At 35.7% G+C, this 20683-nt stretch overlaps 2 protein-coding genes across 2 annotated transcripts; both read right to left on the reverse strand.

The window, feature by feature from the left end:
- Positions 1 to 90: 90 nt before the first annotated feature.
- On the reverse strand, positions 91 to 6726 carry LOC132182082 (uncharacterized; the record flags this gene model as incomplete). Its single annotated transcript, XM_059595288.1, has 8 exons — positions 91 to 451; positions 923 to 1004; positions 1107 to 1144; positions 2656 to 2712; positions 2811 to 2874; positions 3563 to 3659; positions 4858 to 4942; positions 5536 to 6726. Coding segments are annotated over 8 exons (1704 nt in total), but the record flags the coding sequence as incomplete, so codon positions are not given.
- Positions 6727 to 10353: 3627 nt separating this feature from the next.
- Positions 10354 to 12320, reverse strand: LOC132180912 (zinc finger protein CONSTANS-LIKE 2-like). The gene is made up of 2 exons (XM_059593905.1): positions 11421 to 12320; positions 10354 to 10947 (listed from the first exon to the last, which is right to left on the reverse strand). The coding sequence occupies exons 1-2, from the start codon at positions 12207 to 12209 to the stop codon at positions 10588 to 10590; spliced, it is 1149 nt and encodes a 382-aa protein (XP_059449888.1). The 5' UTR covers positions 12210 to 12320; the 3' UTR covers positions 10354 to 10587.
- Positions 12321 to 20683: the final 8363 nt, after the last annotated feature.

Genomic DNA, 20683 nt, shown 5'->3' on the forward strand with positions numbered 1-20683 from the left:
CAATTTAACCAAATTCTATTTGACATCATCAACAAAACCTCATAAACATACCACGGGAAATATGAATTTTGAGCAATTGTTAAAAACTCATTAAAATGAATCGATCTTTAATAAAACTTCATGTTTTCTTCTAAAAGAGTTTCTAGGATCCTAACTGTTAAGTAAAACCTAACAACCTTGATTAAAAAGGCTAAGCAGAACCTACTCCTTTCATTGCCTGGACCGTAAAATTCGAGTATAATTTTCTTTCCATGGAATTTGCAATGCCCGTTTACCATTCTTGACCTTTCAAGAATCATATAAGGTCCACCATTTTCACCATACTTCAGTGCTGCAAAAGTTAATTCTGTCACCAAATAAATCAGAAGGCTGAAATGAACCTTTGAATCTTTGCCTGTGCTCGCTCCTTCTCTTCTGGTCCATCCAAATCACCAATATTGTCATGATATTCCTGTGATCCAGGAAAGGATGCAAAAATGTCCTGAAATTAGAATACTACACATAATCGGGTGACTGCTAAGGCACAGAGCACCCAAGGGTCATTTTTTGGCAACAATCCTTGTATATAATTTCAAGAGCTTTAACCCCTACAAAGTTTCAACTACAGCCGAAAAGGAAGAATTCTAAGAAACACTTATATGTACCATGGCAAGGATGGGGGGATATGAATGAGAAGACTACACAGAAGTTATTAAAAATCTTAGTCTGGGCCGATCTTAAGCTCAAATTGTGGACTTTTAAAGTAAGCACACGTCCAAAAAACCTCAAACACATGATGTAAAAAATATCAGAACAAATTGTGTGAAAAGTAATCACAAATTTTACAAACACACTGCTACAAGCATGCCAAAAACAACAGATCAAGAAGAGAAACTTTAAAAACAAACTAAGTTGGGGAGTGAAGGAGCCTGAAAGCATATACCTGTAGTATATCCCTGACGTCCTTCTTAGTAAGTTTTTGCTGCTTGAGCAGTAGTTCAATTCTCGCTCTCATTTGAGGGTGCCTGCACAGAAAATAACTCTCAAGTTATGGAGTGAAGACCCGAACTAGAGGCTAGAATAAATCTCTTCATAAAAATATCTAAAACTCAAATGCAAAAGCTTACTCAGTGCACCAAAGATGGCCCAGAATCACGGCAATCAACTGCATGATCATAGGTAAAAAGGTTAAAACACAAAAAGACAAAGGGAGAGCTCGACTGCGATAAGCCATAAGAAATCTCAACTCTCCTTGATCAAAGAAAACGAAATCTAATAAATAGCATTTCATGAGCTATACAGTCTCTTCGGAGTCATAAATATTACTTTAACATAGCATTATATTTTCATTAAGAGACTGATTTATTATTCTTTAACATTAAAAATGGATATGCAAAAAAAAATATGGATATAAAGAAGAAAAAAACTAGAGATGATTTAACTCAATGTTGCCAGACATTTCTCTAACAAGGACAAGAAACAACTGGGTATTCCTAACTACTTAACATAGAGAAATAATGCAACTATTTTTAGGCTGCTATACAACAGAATCAACCATCTCATAAGATTACTACAAGCTTTATCAGAAGTCTCCTAAGTGTGATCCAGGTGGCAACCATATAAGATTGGAAATCTTAATTGATCAAAACCAAGGGTGGCTTAGAGCATAAGTAAAGGATCATTGAAAGTCCCAGGCCCCCTCCTATTGATTTTGGTGCATCTCTTTCTAGTTTTGCAAAAAGGTACAAGTATAAACACAACCAGGCTCTCAACCTTCTCGTTAATCAGATATAACCTCCATTATTTTCTTTGACCACCTGCATTGAGAAAAGCAGTCCATGTGGACGACCCCAATTTAGTTGGAATAATATTTAGTTGAGTTCAGAAATCTGCATCAGGATACCCACTTTTTTTTTTATAGCTAATCAAGCAAATACCATTAAAAAAACATAAGGCGCCTCTAAGTAAATAGGGAGTATACACAAGGAACACCAAAGCAAAAATAGAAAAAACCCAAAAAAAAGGAGAAACACCATGACACCCACAAAATAAACCCTAATCCCTCACAGAAGCCCTAAACCCACAAAATAACCCTTCCTTTACCCCAGCTAGAACCATTGCCTCTAGCATCAAAGCTAATAGAACATCCCAAATTGTTACATTCCCTCCTCCCCTTCAGAGTAGAAGCAGCACCCACAACCTCACGATGTTGTCAGGATACCCAATTAACCTTGGGAATTTTTAAATCGGTTAAAGTGCCTTTTCTCCTTATCTTGATAAACTATCCATGGAATTCACAATTTAGATTTAATGAATTGAAATATCCCATATTATTCACCAACACAATTGCAATTAATGTCACCAAACAAATTCTCAAGATTTTCATTTCAATAAAAGGAACCTTTCTCAGACATTTGAATTAATTAGTAGCAATATAATTACTCAAAAAATGTGCATTCTTTGTTTTCATCTCAGACATTTAAAGGTAGCACTTATGCATACCAAACCAAAACAAAAATGGTCACATGAACAAACCAGAAAAAATGGGTTATATTAGCAATTGAATAAGGTATAAACGGTAACTTTGATCATTATGTGTGCCTAGATTTTACCGGAACCTGTCCACAAAGTCAATTTTGATAGTTAAAAATGGCAAGTCATCAACAAAAATCTAACCTGAAGAGTATAAAGTCCAGATTCTAGCCTCCGATTGTACTTCTCATCTTCATCCATCTAAACAAGGTAAGAAAATTGAATCTTAATTCTAGTTGAAAGTGAAGTTACTTCAATATGGTACACAGAAATGAGAAACAAAAAACAGAGTAAATAACCTCCAAATCATCAAGTTCAATACTGTCCAGCCGTTCAGTCTCTGTTTTCACTCTATCAGAATATCTGAAAAAATTTGACATTTTTGAAATTAGATAGAAGCAATTAAATGAGGTTCACTCCTCCCATATTATTACTCTTCACTCTTTTCTTTTTCTTTTTTTTTTTTCCTTTTAAGGGTAAATACAATTTTACAATCCTATACTCAGTGGTAAGTTACAATTAGCTCAATGAACTTCTAATTTTAAGTAATATAATCCTTTAATCTTTAGCATAATAGCAAAAGGATTTAGGTCCAATCAAAGACTACCCATAATAAGATTGATGGAATTTGAAAACATGGGGTTATGTGACCAATAGAGTTATGCCATTCCAAAGATAAAATGGGTCACCAACCGTGGAAACCACCAACAGTCAGAACTATACAGGGTGTTTACTGGCAGTGGCCATGAAGGCCAGGGTGGAGCTAATGCTGTCACCAATCATTTTAATGGCCCTTATTGAGAGCCTCATCATCAAATTTCACTAACTGATTTCTTTGATTGGGCTTGATTGCAACAATTGGAAAATTTTAAGTACTTGATTGCTTGAATTAGAAGTGTAGAGACTTAATTGAAACTTACCCTAATCTACGAAGTAATAAAACTTATTTGTCTTTTCTTGAATCTTGACTTTTAAGATAATGGAGGACTCTCAAGAGTCTAACCCTGATCATTCAATACTTGAAGAAATAAACAAACAAAAGAAAGCCCACCTCATATAGAGTTCCATAAGCCGGTCAATTTTTTCACACTCATTTTCCACAAACTTACTTAACAATCTTTCCCTTCTAGAACCCCTTAAAATTCCACCTGGAATGAAAATATTGAGCAACGTCAGATGACATCTATCTTCATAAAAAAATAGATAGGCTTGATAAGAGATGCACATGAATGGGACGATCCTACAGATGCATAAATTCCAGTACTGTGAGCTTATGCAGACCCCATCTATGTAGAAAAGAAAAGGCATAAGCAGATCCAAGAAACATGTATTCAAAAAATAGGTGTAAGCTATACGAACACATACAGGAGAAACCTCACCAATTAAGATCTCAACACCACAAATTAAGGGCATCCAGAAAACGAAAAGGAGAACAAACAGAATCAAAACTACAATATACTGACAGCCAAAAAACCAACAATTCTAGAAACACCAACTTGATTTTATGCACAGAAAGTTCAACACCCTCAACTGTCCTACTATTCCTTAACTTCCAAATGTGGCAATGAAATATATTTTCCATTGTCATCAATTGATAAAATTCATCCACCCAAATTAGGCAGAATCACAAAGGCACAGAAAGCTTAACAACAAACTCCGCAGTACCAACCTGATACTCAGATCACAAAGGTAAGATTTTTTCTCAACTCCGTAATTGAGCACATGATAGATATAAAAAGGGAGAGAATTAGAATCTTTAACAAGTTGAGTGGCACATGTCATACTAAAGGTAATCGGAGCATATTAATTATATATATAAAATAAAATAAAAATAAAAAATCAAACAATTTTAGTCATGGGACATAGAGATTGTCCGCATGGTGGGAATTAGTTTATCCCCAGACTAAGGTGGTTGGGACATAGTCATCCCATATGTCTACATTTAAATGTCGAAGTCATCAAGAACATGGAGAATGTTAATAGTATAACCAACTGATTTTATCTTCAAACTGACTTAACCAGTACCACTAAGAAAGGTCCACAAGTCAAAGGTAAGGACACAAGATAATATTTGAGATTATTAAAATCCTAAATTTTTCCTCAATAATGGACCCAGTAAAGTAATGTAAGGTCATTTAAAATAAAGATCAGCAAGATATATAAGCTGTGTGGCTCCTATAACAGCCAAGTGTATAATAAGTACATAAGATTTCCTTTCCTTAATAGGGCTATACAATTCAAACAGCCGGACAAGATCAAACCCCTGACTTGCCCTCCACCCCTTCTTTTGAGGAAGGAGACGGCCATTTGATCCAAAGACCATTGGCTATATAACTTCCTGCTTACCAAATAAAGATGCAATCAGTGATACAATGCGCTCTTCTAACTCCTCTTGGTAGCGCTCTTTCTTGTTCTTCTTACTCATGGGAATCTAGAAAATAGAAGACACAATATGTTAGTGCTATGAACTTTTAAGGAAAACGTGATTACAAACTCAGTGTATACATTGCAGAAGCAGGTCCACTACATTATGAAAAATAAAATAAAAAATCCTTGACAAATCCCACCATTTTCGAACATCGTGCTCCAAGCACACACAGTCAGAGTACAGTAGTGGATGCAGATTGGCAGTGCACGTGCAAAATAAAGCCTCATGCAGATTTTTAAGCATGAAAGAAAGAATATGACCTTGAATTGTGTTCAGCTCAATTGGAATAACCTACTCTCGAGTCTAGCTATCTTAGATAATTGGAGACTGTTTTTGGCAGTCTCAATGAACGTTTGTTCAATTGTGCATTTCTTACTCTATTAAACTTAACATTGTAACTTTAGAAGGCATTTTTTTTCTTGTACAACCCCTGAAAAGAACCTAATTTGTTTCTCTTTTATTTCTTAACCGAATTTCTTTTACTTATTAAAAACACAACGTGCACAACAAAATGATAATACCATACATATCATATTGCAACGTAAACATACTTTTACTCAATAGGATTAGTACTAGTAAAATGGCATGTTGTTTACCTTACCCATGAAAGCAGCAAACGCAGTCTTCAAGCCCAGAACATCCACAAAACGCTCGCAGGCAGGCGGGTACTTGGTCATCGCGAAATCAAGCGCCCTTATGGCCGACCCATAAGCCGACTTCTTCTGCTTCATAATAATAATCATCAACTCCACACCCTCGGCCTTCAAAAACCTCTCCTTGTTCTCCAGCGGCATCAGCAGACAACACAAGCAATCGAACAAATTCTCCAGCATTTCCTCCTCGTCCGAGCTCTTGGGGTCTTTGGACTTGTACATGGCCACCGCCTGGAGCACCACGTCCACTCCATTCATCTGCCCAACACGCCTCTGGTTGGCCGCGCTGCTCTGCAGCAGGATCGCCAGTATCTCCGATGCGTACTGCTTGTTGGAATCGAACTCCCTCAACTTGATCCTCCCCAGCAGCCACTTGAGCAGCTTCGTCCTCTCGCACACCAGCTCCGCCACCGCCGGCTTCACCTCAATCAGGTTCTCAACGGTGGCGAGAGTGCTGTACACGGCGGCCGCCTCGTCCTGGTCGGCCGCAGCGTCCGTGTCGGACAGCCGGTGGAGATTCTGGACGAGCAGCTCGAGCACGTTGTTCTCGACCAGCGCGTCGACGAGGACCCGCGCGTGCTCGTGGCTGTCCTCCTCCTCCTCGTCGTTGTCCGGGTCGGTCAGGTCCTGGAGGAGCTGCACGACGTCGATGGCGATGTCGGTGTTGTCGTGGGCGAGGAGGTTGAGGATGGAGGGGATGGCATTGAGGTTGACGAGGTCCGGGTAGAGCTCGGGGCCGCCAGCGAGGATCTTGAGTCGCTGGAGGTCTTCGTGGAGTTCGAGCTCGGAGTCGGCGAAGCGGTCGGGCTGGTTGGGGTACTTGAGGCGGGCCTCGATGTTGTCCTTGAGGCGGCGCTCGAAGGAGAGCACGAGTTTCTTGAGGGTCCTTTGGTCGAGCACCTCCACTGCGCTCTGGGATTTCTCCAGTGCCTCGAGGAGAGAGAGGTCCATGTTGCTGTGGACGCCGTTGGAGGACCCCGGAGGAGGAGGACGAGAGAAGACGTCGTTGTCGTCATCTCGTTGTTTGCGTTTCGACATTTTTGCCTCCGCTTTTCTTCTTGGCCTCCTCGATGAATTGGGGAGCTTCTCTACTCTCTTCAGTTGAAACCCTTCCCCTCCGTTCTTTCCCCTTTTTTTTTTTTTTTTTTTTTTAATGATATCGGAGGAAGCAAATTGAAAATGTCTAATAAAAGAGGGATGGATTGTAATTTTTTTTTTTTATACGTAGATTTTCATGTTTTTAAGTTTGATAATGTAATTATATTTCTCAATTCAAGAGAATAAATAAATTTTTTTAAGGTATAAACTATTGATTACGTGAATTATTTATGGTCGACCAAATGATGGACAAAATAAAGATAAGATCATCGGAGTAACGTCGGGTAGCCGCTCAGTAAATAATTTAAATAGAAGAAAGTTATGTTTTTTGGGTAGGGGAGTTGTCACATTTTTTATGTAAGGTTGGTTTTTAGTGGGTGTTGCTTGATTATTTACTACATAATGGACTCATAGCTGTGAAATTAATATAGGCCTATTTATTAAGTGAACCTTAGGTTATTTATTCTCATATCAATTGCCCTTCATTTTCACGTCCAACTAGAATTGACCGTAAATGATATTGGGGGAAGCAAATTAAAAATGTCTAATAATCGAGGGATAGATTGTCATTTTTAAGTTTGATCGTGCAATATTATATATCGAATCTCAATTCGAGAGAATAAATATATTTTATTATGGGTAAACTATTGATGATGTGAATTTTTTTAAGGTTATAAGAACGATGGGCACTTACAAAATAAGGACAAGACCATCAAAATGACACCACTTCGGCGGGCGGTTTTCTTAAGGTATTTCCTATATATATATATGTGTCACAATAACACGAGCATATATTTCTTATGTTTTTCACTTGGTTAGTAGTTTATGAGTGCGCCTCAATCTATTCATTATGTTGCTATTCTTCGTATCTTGTGTTATGTCAATGGACTTTTGTTTTAAGGACTTCACTTCTCTTCACATTCCTCCCTTGAGTTATGCACCTATTTTGATGCAAATTGGGTTGGTGATCTCACAGATCACCGCTCCCTCACCGGTTGTTGTTTCTTATTAGGGACTTCTCTAATTTATTAGAGCATTAAGAAACAGTCCCTTATCACACAATCCAACACTGAGGCTAAGTACCATGCGCTTGCTAACACTACTTCTAAACTGTTGTGATTACATTGGCTGACAAATTGTTAGTTCTCCAACTCATTGTGGCAACTGGAATGCTATACAGATTACCCATAATTATGCTTTTCGTAAGTGCATCAAACATATCGAGATTGATTTTCACTTCATCGGGCATCATCTTCAACAAGGCACCTTACATTTAGGATTAGTCTCCTCCAAAGATTAGCTTGCCGACATATTCAAAAAATCACATCTACCTAGTCTGCTTCACGCTCTTGTATCTAAACTGAAGCTGACTTAGACGCATACAGTTTGAAAAGAGATGTTAGAATATCACCATAATTGTAACATATTATGATAATATTCCTTATTCGCTACCGTACTTAGCCCCTGGCCCCCTTCTAATAATTGTAAATCAAATAGCATTATTTCTTGATTCTATATTTATTGTATTTCTATTCTAGTTTCTTTTCCTCAATTATCTTGGCATATCTTTTTCTTCAGTCATGAAGGTAGGCTTGAATGATATTTTAGATCATATCAAGCTTTAGAGCTATCCAACAATAACCTCCAAGAATATTTCAACTTTCTATGGTTGAACTTTGTTCTCCCCTATCCTTACCTCCATAAAAGTGCAAAGTGCTATCCACTTTTTTTTAAAAGTGCAAAATGAAAAAGTTATTTCTCCTTTGAAAGCCTGTCTTTCACATTTGAGTACCTCCATGAACCTTACTCAATTCCAAGAACTAAAAGTCTTATATAGATGAAAATAGATAAATCTAATTATTTAATATGTTTATACTTCCTCCAACACTTGGAGTAATTACCTTCAAATAAGATGTATAATGGTAGAGTCAAGGCTGATATTATAATAAATCACCTTAACTATTTAATGAATATTTAACCAACGCTAACTTGAAACATGTACATAACTATGTTGGAAACATCCTTTTCCTTAAATAAGTAAAAGGAGTATCAATTTGACTAGTTGTGGTGGTTCAGTGGTCTCAAGAAAATTATCAAAGTAGTTGAACATGTATTAGGGTGAGAATTTAACTTTCGAAATGAGAATCTTCAATTCTATTAGTATTAACCGTTTTGGGTTTTATTGATGCCCTGATAGGATTTGGTCAGCCTATAACTCAGTCGGACTTGAAGAAGCGCACGTGGTTTTCATTGTTTAAGCTCTTCTTGTACAGCCCTCAATAGATAGATACTAGTATAGTTACGCCAAAGTAGAATAATCACAGTTGATCTACCTTGCCAACCTTTTCAATTAGAAAAAAGGAATATCAATTATAATTCATGAAACCTAGCTATATCTCGAAAACTACTGGTCCCACTGTGTTACTCCACTCTGTTCGAGTGCTCCAGGCCATGGTCAAAGACTCATAGTGCAAATGTGACCGAGAGCAAGTATAGGATCAAGCACCTTCACTCAGTGGTGACAATGACACCCAACTCCAACTTTTCTTTTCGTTTGAGCTTTTGGTTCTTTTGAAAAACCGAAATGATTTCCCCTCGAATATAGGCAATTCAGACGAAGAATATCTCCACCAATCTCTGCCCTCTGCTGTGTACAACTAAGAACTGGTGGCATAATTTCTCATTGAAGAAATGAGAATCTTTGTCTCAATGCTTCCTGACTAAAGAAAAAGTACAGATACCTGACACATGACGTTGCAGATAAATGGATATTCCTAGGATCAGTGAGGCCCTCCTGATGATGCCAATTGCATTATTATTTGCATACAATAAGTATCAAGTCTTAAGAGCCTTGGATTCTAACCCCCACCAGAGCCCTTCTCTTTTATCCTTTCTGGGCATTAAAACTTTTCTTTTCCTTTCCTCACACAGGTTTTCTCTTTTGATTGCAAAAAGTGTCATCTGATTTCCTAGAAACTCTTGATTTTTCATATGGAATATGCTATCTAGGAGGAGGCTTTCTTCTGTAGTATTTTGCTACGTAAAAGAGGAATATGTTCATTCTGCTGGATGAAGCTCACGTAATAGTGGCGATTAGTTCTTATGCTGGATAATTGAAATGAATAGATATGAAACAGCATGTTTCAAGAACATATCTTTTGCTCTCAGTCTCAACAGAAAACATATTAAAAGGTTATCCATTTGCACCAATGAAGATGATAGATTATCTCTTTTTATACCTTCATTTGATTCTTGAACTTAATAATCTGCAGTATGCAATATAATATATTTTTTCTTTTCTTTTCTAAGAAATCCACCAACATTAATCTAACTGCTACAATACCATCATCATGTTCATAGATGAACATCACAAACCAGTTTCCCTTTTCATTAATTTAGAGATTGACACTTCTGCTTGTCTTTGATGTCGTGAAATTCTCCAAAATAAACCAAGAATCTTCAACCAATAGTGAGCTGGAAGAGCTGGAGCCAATAGGTAGCACAGGGATGGCTGTATCGCATAAAACAAGTAAAAAGTGCATGAATTGACTGCAGCAAACAAGATGCTAGGCAGACTTAGCTTTTGTTACACTCAGGTACTATATTTGTGCTTCCTTTTTTTCAGAAATTTGCTCATTTGAAATCAAATGAAAAGCTAAAGAAGAACTCAAAAAGGAGGATTGTACTTGAAATGAAAAATTTACATGCATTTACAAGATAGAGTTGCATGAGGGGAAGAGAAATACAAAATTAGTACAAAATTACCAAGCATGTATGTCATTAATTTAGACCAATTAGATTGGGACAATACATATAATCAGTACTAGAGCTTTAGCAATAAGTCCTAAAACTCTCATATGAGAGAGACTTTCTTTCTCTTCTTCTGTCACTGAATTTTTAGAAGGATGGAACAACTCCATATCCAGTTTCTGCCATTAGAGTTGTGGAGAACATCTGATCCACTTCAACTTCTACATCCGTCCTCTTCGCGAACCGGCCCTTGATACGCGGTCGGGTCTCTGCATATGCCTTCCTTGAAGCATACCTGATTGTTTTCTCAAACTTCCTTGTCTTCTTCTTCTCTCTGTATCTTAGGACCCTCGCCTCCCTGTCCAGTGGTGTGAGCTGGGCTGGCATCTGCAATGGGGGTCCAGAGAAAAGATCAATTGTTCCTTTGGGAGGTCTTGAATGAGAGATTGAGATATCGCTCATCGATGACTCCGGTACAACGCCAACATCCATAGATGAAACAGAGACCTAATTGCATAATCACAGAAAAACACTCAAGGTTAATAATCTGCATAATAAATTTTAGTGTAAAATATCACCCCCCCCACTTTATGACATGGAGCAAAAGGGAAAGAAGAAAGCAAAAAGTACTGAATCGTTTATGCTACCGGATTCCATCCTTTATAGGAGAAATGCTTGAGAAAAGAGGAAAAGAGCTAATAAAGTGCAGGAAAAAGATCAAAAGATACCCCTCAGATTTCAACCTGTAGAAGCACTGCAAACACACACGTTAGAGTATTATCCTCTGCCTCAGCAATTGACATGAAAGAAAATTAGTGAAAGTAGAAGACTTTTGCTTTGTTCAGGTGAGAATTAACCTGATTCCCAACTCATGAATTTTGCATATTCAGTATATAGCTAGAAATTGAAATGATTTGAGATAATCATACATGTACTGAATTTGAAAATTTGATGAATATGTGTAGCAAGGAGAAGCTTACACTGTGACTAATAGAACCAGGGTAACTGTAAGCAGCTTTTGAGGACTCGAACTCCAAACCCAATTGGAAATCCTGTTGTTGGTGGTGATGAAGCTGAGCCTTTGCTTCTCCACACTGAACTGGCACAACACTGTCACCCCCATAGCTCTTCTGGGGAACGCTAAAAAGTTGCTGCTGCGCCTGTTGGTGGTGGTGGTGGTGGTGGTGGTGGCTGTACTGATCATTGAACTGATTCTGATCAGGGCAGTCATAGTTCTCCACAAGGTCCAAATACTCATCAACTTCCCCGCCAAACAAGAACCCATTGCTCTGATTGTTACTGTTCTTAACAGGGTTGATCAACAGCCACGATGCAGCCTCATCTTCATCTTCCTCATCAATGGTCTCGTCCACATCATCCTGGCCCAAGAACCCATCCACCGGGTCAGTGGCCGGCGGCACGTGCGAGCTCCCGGAGATGGGGAGGATCGGCACGCGGTGGTGGCGGCGCGCGAGCGGGTTGGCGGAGTGGATGTCGGCGTCGCAGGCGGTGCAGAGCGAGGCGGCGTCGGCCTTGCAGAGGAAGGCCGCCGGGGCGCGCTCGCACGCCTCGCACACCCAGACGCGCTCGTGGCGCGATGCCACGCGGTTCGCGGCGTGGACCCGGGCGTCGCAGGCGGTGCAGAGGTAGGCCGAGTCGGCCCTGCAGTACACCGTGCACGCCGCGGCCCTGCACGTGTCGCAGACACGTGCCCAGGTGTTGGCGCCAGTACCTTTACCACCACCGCCGTTAGTCTCCTCCTTCAACATGCTCTCTCTTTCTCTCTGCTTTTCTCTCTCTCTCTCTGTGTGGCTCTCAGCCTTTTGTGAATGCGAATGGAGAGGGGTCTGCCTGCTACTTACTACTACTGTAGGCAGCGGGGGGCCAAGTGGGCTGCTGGGAGGGAGAGAATCCACAGGTCGAAACGTGGCACACATTTAATGGGCAAGAATGGTTGTTACATTATCTTTGTGGTTGGCTGTGCTTTAGGGTGGGCCCCCCAATCGTTGAGTTGAGTCAGAGGTTCTTTGTGGGACCCACCACATTTTCTAGCTCCGTGGCTTTTTTTAGGCTCACCCCTCATTTTGGATAACACACTTTTCTCTGTTTTTTTTTTGTTTTTTTTTGAGCAAGTAGATGATTTTGGTAATCTCATTCTCTTCTATCATTATTTTTTAATTAAGAGTAATTTATTTAATAAACTCCTATCTTATACCATTTGGATTAGCAAAAGAGCTTATAAAAAATAAATAAATAAATACGGTTAACGGTATTTTTTAATCAAGTACATCATATTTTATTAAATAATAATTTTTAATAGATTATTATAAAACTGCTAGTCTACTATAAAATTGGAATAAAGTAACAATGAAAATCAGTTCTTAAATTTTTTTTTTAAGAAGTGATAATAGTTAATGTTTAGCTCCACGTCATCAAAATGTATCAAAATTAAATAACAAACTACGAACTAAAATTACATTATTTTATTATCTTTTAATATTTATTTTATATGATGTATTCAATTAGTTTAGACATATTTGTTGTTGAATTGAGACCAAAATGAACTTTTTTGTGTCGATGGGGACCACGTTTTTTCATTGAAATAACTACAATGATTCAAAATTTCTTGTAAATCGATTCCTGTTTGGGGGTGCAATTTTAATATATGCGATTTTAAAAATTGTGTTTTTAAAATCGTCACTTTTAAAATTGTACAGGCAGAATTTTTTCACGATTTTAAAATTTGCGTTTTTAAAATCGTAATCCCAATCAATCCAAAATTACGATTTGATTTTTAATGCAAATTATTTATTTAAAAATGCACTCCCAAACGGGTTCAGTAAAATCTGATATTTTGTACAATTTAAAATTTAAAATATTTGAATTACAACATGTAATAAACTCTAAAATAATAAAATTGAATTACTTAATCCAACAATAGTTTCAAACAAAAAAATATATATATATTAATAGCTCTAGAGATTTTGATCAACGAGTGTAGTTCACTTGCTTTGTTGCTTGTGAGGGAACTTGTGAATTTGGGGTCCACTTCGAGGTGCTAAGATTCGGCATACATACGTGTCAAAAACGGAGAATATGTTTCGATGATATTTGAGAACTCTGACACGTGAGTACCACGTGATGGTGTGTCCGTTTCGTCTACTAGCGATTTGACACTTTTAAGATTAATCAGACAGTTGTGTCCAGGTTTTTTTTTTTTTTACTAATAATGTTACTTAGTACAGTCTTACGTAATGCAACTATAAATCTATACTTTTTATCGGTGTTTGTTAAAAAGAAGTGAATAATTAATTTTGACTGTCACGCCATTTTAGATATAATAATTGCATAATAGTGTCTTACAATATGTGAATAAGTCGTATTATAAGTCCCCAAGAGGTAGCTCAATCGGCTGGAACCACACTTAATGAAGTGGAGGTCACTAGTTCGAATCTCCCTCCCCCTCTTGTACGGACATGTCAAAAAAAGTCGTATTGTAAATTGAGTGTTTTACACCTACAAATAAGAAACAGACACCAAAGTTTGAAATGCCAAAAAATGATATAACCCTTCATATCAAATATTTTTCCTTCTCATGACAAAATACTAATTGACAAAACCACCAATGAAACCACCGGAACTACCGTCTTAGTTGATTTTTGAGATTCCGGTATAGGAGACTCGGAGGTGCGTGGCAGTGTGGGGGATTCGGTGAGTGGTAACAATTGGGTTAGAATGAATAGAAAAAATCATGGGGTTGATTTAAATTAAAGATACTATGTTTTTATCTCTATTGTATTTGATTTTTTAGTTAATGTGTCAAATTTTTATTAAATGACTCAATAATATTACTCATCCCTTATATATGAGTAATGCTATAAATACTTTTTATGTCAGTCCTATGTTCTTCCAATAATGATATGATTATTAAAATTAATATTTAGCCTGTGATTGATCGCTATTGAATTTTGATCAAATAATAATTTTAAAAGTCACCTCATTTTTGAATGAACACAATAAAAACTACAATAATGGGTGCTTAGAAAATGTTAAAAATTGGCGGTTAATTAATATATTGTTGAGACAGTTTATTTAATGATGCTTGCAACATAAATTATCTTGGGGGAACGACATTGACATGCACCTGTAATACCAACGTTCTTTCATGACCATAGATAACTGTAGCTGTCGTATAACCAACCACCATATCGGCCATCAGCTGCAATCACATAATATACATGAACTACTCATAAAGATACCTACGAAGAAGAAGAAGAAACGAAGATTATACACCATATGTCTGCTTCTACTGTATTTTTTTCTTTTTTTCTTTTTTTCTTTTTTCTTTTTCTAACGTTGTATTTGATGTCGGCATGCCACTGCAAGTGGTTGGGATTTTTGTTTTAGTGGTGTTCCAACCCATGATTTGACATTTGAAGTCCACCATCACTGCATCAGTAAGTGGGATTTGTTTCTCAGCATGACAGACAAACAGTTTTCATATTACTCTTATTAATGTTTCTCTAACACTTTTTTTTTTTTTTTTTTTGGTTAGTGGTTAAAACTCATAATTAATGTTTTTCAATCCTATCATAGCCAATCTTAATTAATTTTTAATTTTTTTTGGTTAACAAATATGGTTGGTTGAGATTGATACGTGAGTATTATAAGATAATTATGGTATATTTTTATCATTACTCTTTAAACAAATAAATAAATAAAGTTTTTTTCAAGTTAAATGGGAAGAAATTTTTTAATTTAGCCTATAAAATTGATGTTTGTCTTTAAAGTATATAATATTTAAAAATCTTTAAAATGAATGTGGGAATTACATATGGCATGTTTTAAGAACATATGTCAATTTAATCAATTACATTGTCAATTTAGGGGAAAAAAAAACTTGGGAGTCTAGCAGACCGGAGCATGTTTTTCACGCATTGGCGCATGGATCTTATGCACCAAGTCGTGTCTTCCTGGAAATGTCTACGATGTCGTGCTTCTCTGCTGCTTCTTCTGGTGAGGTTTTGTTGTTTTTAGCTTTTTGATTTGATTTATTTTTTGTTCTTTTTGTCCTTGCTTTTAGGTTGAAGACGTGAGTTACTCCGGACTTTTGGGTCAAGTAGGATTAGATCGATGTAAAGAATTATCTCTCATGACCTGAAAAATAAGTTTTAGAAATTTGGGCTACACATGTCTAAAATCTAGTTTACTCAGGACAAATTTATTTCATAATTGAATTTGTACGTGGGGTAACAGAAGCTAATGTCATAAATATTATTTGATTGTAATAATTTTCTGATTGTATCGACTTTGTAATTTCATAGCGTTTAATTTTTATCGATGAATTTTGAAAGATTCATATTAAAAAAAAAAAAAAAAAACTTTTCCTTTCAATTACTTAAATGCAAAGTTCTGTGGTTTCAAATCATCAAAAAAAAAAAAAAAAAATTGTCCTGATTTAGACACACCAAATGACCTCCAAGGTTATCTTTCTAAAAGTATATGATATCTACAAAAATTTCACATACCTATGCTTCCCTAACCTGTAACGACATCCTATGCCATTAAGAATAAAAAATGCTATACATGTAGCTGTCACATCAACCTATAATAATAATAATAGACTAACCCATCAGTTGGTTATAACCGCAACCGTAACGGCAACCGTATTAGGCGGTTATTGATTTTTAATAACTACAATCGCTTATTCAATCCAATAATCTGTGGTTTTATAACTGTTTTTTTTTTATATGGGCTTTTAAGTTTTTTAAGCATTTTGAACTTTTAATTAACGTATTTTTTGGGCTTATTTTAAGGGTTTAAGGCAAAATGTTCCAAAAAAGATGAAAAAAAAATAAAAATGCTTTGAATAAGGCTTAGCCCAAAACATCACATACCAGATTATATATTTCATATTCATATACATAGTCATAAATAGCCCAAATCCATTCATCCAAATATAAATGAAAAAATTAATATATTTTATTATTATCAAATATTTAATATATATTTATATTAGTATATATAAATGTATTGTAAATATATATTTTTATTATTATCATATTTATATTAGTATATATAAATATGATTTGATTGTAAGAATTTTTAGATTGTATAGACTATGTAACGTTTGATTTTTATCGAAGAATTTTGAAAGATTCCTATTTTTTTTAAAAAAAAAAACTAACTTATTTCAATTACTTAAATGCAAAGTTCTGTGGTTTCAAATTGTCCTGATTTAGACACACCAAATGACCATAAGTCCAAGGTTATCTTTCTAAAAGTAAATGATATCTACAAAAATTTCACATAGGGACATGCCTATGCTTCCCTAACCTGTAACGACATCCTATGCTAATAAGAATAAAAAATGCCATACATGTCGCTGTCACATCAACCTATAATTATAATAGTAATAATAATAGACTAACCCATCAAAGAGTTATTATTGATGGTTTTCGATTTTTAATTATCGTTAACCGCCTAACCGCTTAGGCAGTTAGCGGTTATTCAATCTAAGAGTGATGATAGAGTTTATGCTTGGCATGTATCAACAGTAATGCACGCCATGCATAAATTTTTTTTTTTAATTATTATTTTATTATTTAATTTTTTTTTTTTTAAAAAAAAAAATTTACGCCTGGCGTGCATCACTGTTGATGCACGCCGGCGTAAACTCTATCATCACTCTCAATCCAATAACCCACGGATTTATAACCCCTTTTTTTTTTTTTTATATGGGCTTTTGAGTTTTGAAGTGTTTTGAACTTTTAATTAACATATTTTTTGGACTTATTTTAAGGGTTTCAGGCCAAAATGTTCCAAAAAAGATGAAAAAAAAAAAGAAGCTTTGAATAAGGCTTAGCCCAAAACATCACATACCAGATTATATATTTTACATACATAGTCATAAATAGCCCAAATCTATTAATCCAAATACAAATGAAAAAATTAATATATTTTATTATTATAAAATATTTAATATATATTTATATTAGTATATACAAATGAAGGCGGTTATAACCGCCTTGCCTTACCCCCTAAAATCACTAACGTCTTAGGCGGTTAGCGATTTTTAATAATCGTCTATTAAAACAGTTAACGGTTATAAGCGATTAGCGGTTATAACCGACCTGCTTGAATAGTCATACATGCATTCTCATTTTACTCTTATTTCAACTATTGAATCAATTATTCTTTGACAATAAGAACAAATAATAAACACTGTCACATCATCTTAGAGACGTATATGATATATATAAAATTACTCTTATTTGATTTAGTTGGGATGAACAAAAAATGATATATAAAATTCCTTCATGCTGAAGGGGTCCAATAAATAAATGTACGTGTTATAACTTATAGGTGATGTGATAATGACGCAATTATGCATGAAAATACTGCACATTTCTTACACGTGCTGACGTGGTTAATTAATGGTGATTGCAATGTATAGGACTCGTACAACCACAAGACCGAGCTGCCCACCAGACAACAGCGATGCTGACTTGTATCACTTCGTTTGGGTCTCCTTGTCAGAGTCATCGCTCACGTGGAACCGATTACTTCTCCACCGAAGCAGAATGGCAACCCCTTAAAATTGGAAATTCTTCCAGCCAACAGGGGGCCGCCACGCAATACGTGATTAGATTAGGATGCACCTCCACCACATAATTGGGAGCTGCTTTCTCATCCCCTCATGTGCCTTCTGCTTCTGGGTCCCAATTCAACACCTCACTGCTACTACTTGATGTGCCTTCCTCTTCTGCCCCATCCATAATACTAAACCAGCACAATTCGACAAACCTTTTTATCCAGCCTCCAACCATATACTCTCAAATACCCTGTTTATTTTTTTTTTAAGTTTCAATTGAACGATTAAATCTTTTTTGTCGGTTGGCGTTTTTAGAATAAGCGATGATTTAACGTGATGCAGTTGTCGATTTGTAGAGGTAGACAATAAGCATTGCATTGGTCACCAGGCAGATATTGACGTATAGGGCTGATGATCCTTTAGATTGATTGGAACAGAGGAAGAAGCGAAATGGAAGACGTATGCTCAGCTCAAACAAGGTCAATCCAGAGTACTAGGAAACACACCCATGGCACTTCAAATATCATTAATCATACGAAATCAGAGGAACTTCATATTTGTTCAAGCTTGCTCTTAATTTGAGCGAAAAATCCCAACAACAAGAAGAATTATAGTCAATAAAGTTTTAGCCCAAGACTGCATTAAGCTCTTATTTGAGTGATGTTTTTTATAATATAATATGTTCTTATTTATAAGAGAATTATGTTTAATACAAATAGACTTCTATTATAACTAGGTGATATAGTCTTTAACTATAGCTAAACTTTAATTGTAACTCAATAATAGTTTTTAAGTGATTCAGGGGAGAATTCGCAAAACTCTGTTTCCATCGAGAATTGAATGGAGTTTTCCCGTATTTCGACCGGAGAATCTAATAGAGACATTTCTGTCGAGATTCTGACTAAAAAATTAGACATTCTATGCCCTCGAAGAGTGCTTTGCCGTGCTAAGTCACTTAGATATCCTTCGTTTTTATTTGATCCCAATAATGGATGGGATAGAAATGACTTTCTTGTCAAACCCCTTCGTGTGTGTATTAATTTTTGACTGCACGGAATCTCTATAGCCAATTTTTTTATTTTTTAGTATGACTCAGTGATATTCTTTAACATGATAATCTTCAACCGTAACTATTATTCTTGAACTTCATGCTCTAACAAACCTTAATACACCTTTTAATATAGATTATGGTTTTCCGAATTTCGTCGTAGCCTGGTGTGATGGTCAAAAACTTCTTATATGGTGACCAGTTCATATTTTTATTTCCATTAGGAAAAAGTTTTATAATAAGAAGCATAAATAAATAAATATAAAAGTAAAGAATTTCAAGGATGGTCTTTTGCAGCCCAATGGGCTCCATGCCTCTACAAGTTGTACCCCCTGATTGGGCCTTGAGTGAGCCTAAGCCGGCCTAGAACGAAAACAGTTGCATTGATCACAAGAACAGTTTGTAACGAAATTCTATATCTCACTAATATTTTTGTTAGTTGATGTGACGGTGCCTATCAATTATTAACTTTTTTTTAAATAAGGGCCGATTAACACCATTTTTTCAATTGGGCCGGTAATGATAAAATAAAATTATGGTTTTTAACGTTATTCAAAGAAGTATATTTTGTGCTTTAAATACCTCACATTAGCTGAGATGGCATGGGTGTGAAAAATATCAATACTTAGTATTATGTTGTTAAGTAATCTTATATATCACATCATTATTTCAGTATACTAACGTGCCATTGCTCATCCACCTTTAAATTAATCATTGTTAAAAGAAAGAAAGAAGAAAAAATTGATGGATTGACAATGCATTGTTTGAGATAGTGATGTAATATGTAACATTGTTATTATTATTATTTTTTTTGAGCCAATTACTCTATTTTGTTTACATCAACAAAAAAAGAAAAGAAGGTATGTTGTAACTATAATAAAGGTGTGTGCGCGCATGCGCGTGTGAATACATAACTTATAAAATAAATGTTATACGCACCAGTGTGAATTGATGATCTGATATGAATATAGGTTTGGGTTGAGATCCGAATATGTTTTCGTTTTATTTGTGAAATTTTTTGTTGAGTTGTTCTTCATTTGAACGTTTTATTAAGTTTATTTTTCATTTGTATGATTTACTTGGATTTTAGACATTTGAGACAAGAGAGGATGAGAAATTTGAACTAGTGACATCTGCTTCATGAGGCGTGCTCCTTAACAGATTTTAGACTCTTTTTTTCTTTAATGTTCCTTTTATACTTTTGAAAGCCAAAAAATGCAAAAATTTATATTATTATTATGCATAAAAAAGGAACATAAAAAAGCTTTTGAAATATTGAAGAGATAATTAAGCATTGAACCTGATGTGAGAAGATTTATTTGATTGCATTAAATGTTGAGTGAAATATTTTTTATTTTTTATTCATAAAACAATATTTTGTTTATTTTTCTCTATATTTTATTTTTCCATGTTTAGAAATATATGGGTTTTATTTGTATTGAAATATAATAGGTATATCACACCAACAATATTTAGAGATTTTGCTAATTTTTTTTATTAATGATTTGATAATCAGAATCAAAGTTTTATTCTTGATATTTTTAGGCATGAAAAATGCTAGAGTATCTACCCCAGTCATTTTCCTATCTCCATCCTCATTT

This window comes from Corylus avellana, chromosome ca5 (genome assembly GCF_901000735.1).
Source record: "Corylus avellana chromosome ca5, CavTom2PMs-1.0".
NCBI classification, from domain to species: Eukaryota; Viridiplantae; Streptophyta; class Magnoliopsida; order Fagales; family Betulaceae; genus Corylus; species Corylus avellana.

Excerpts from the sequence above, each read along its gene's own strand:
- LOC132180912 (XM_059593905.1), bottom strand. The coding sequence starts at position 12,209 with ATGTTGAAGGAGGAGACTAACGGCGGTGGTGGTAAAGGTACTGGCGCC. Across the intron at positions 10,948-11,420 it reads CTGGTTCTATTAGTCACAGT|GTCTCTGTTTCATCTATGGA; the intron begins GTAAGCTTCTCC and ends TTATGCAATTAG.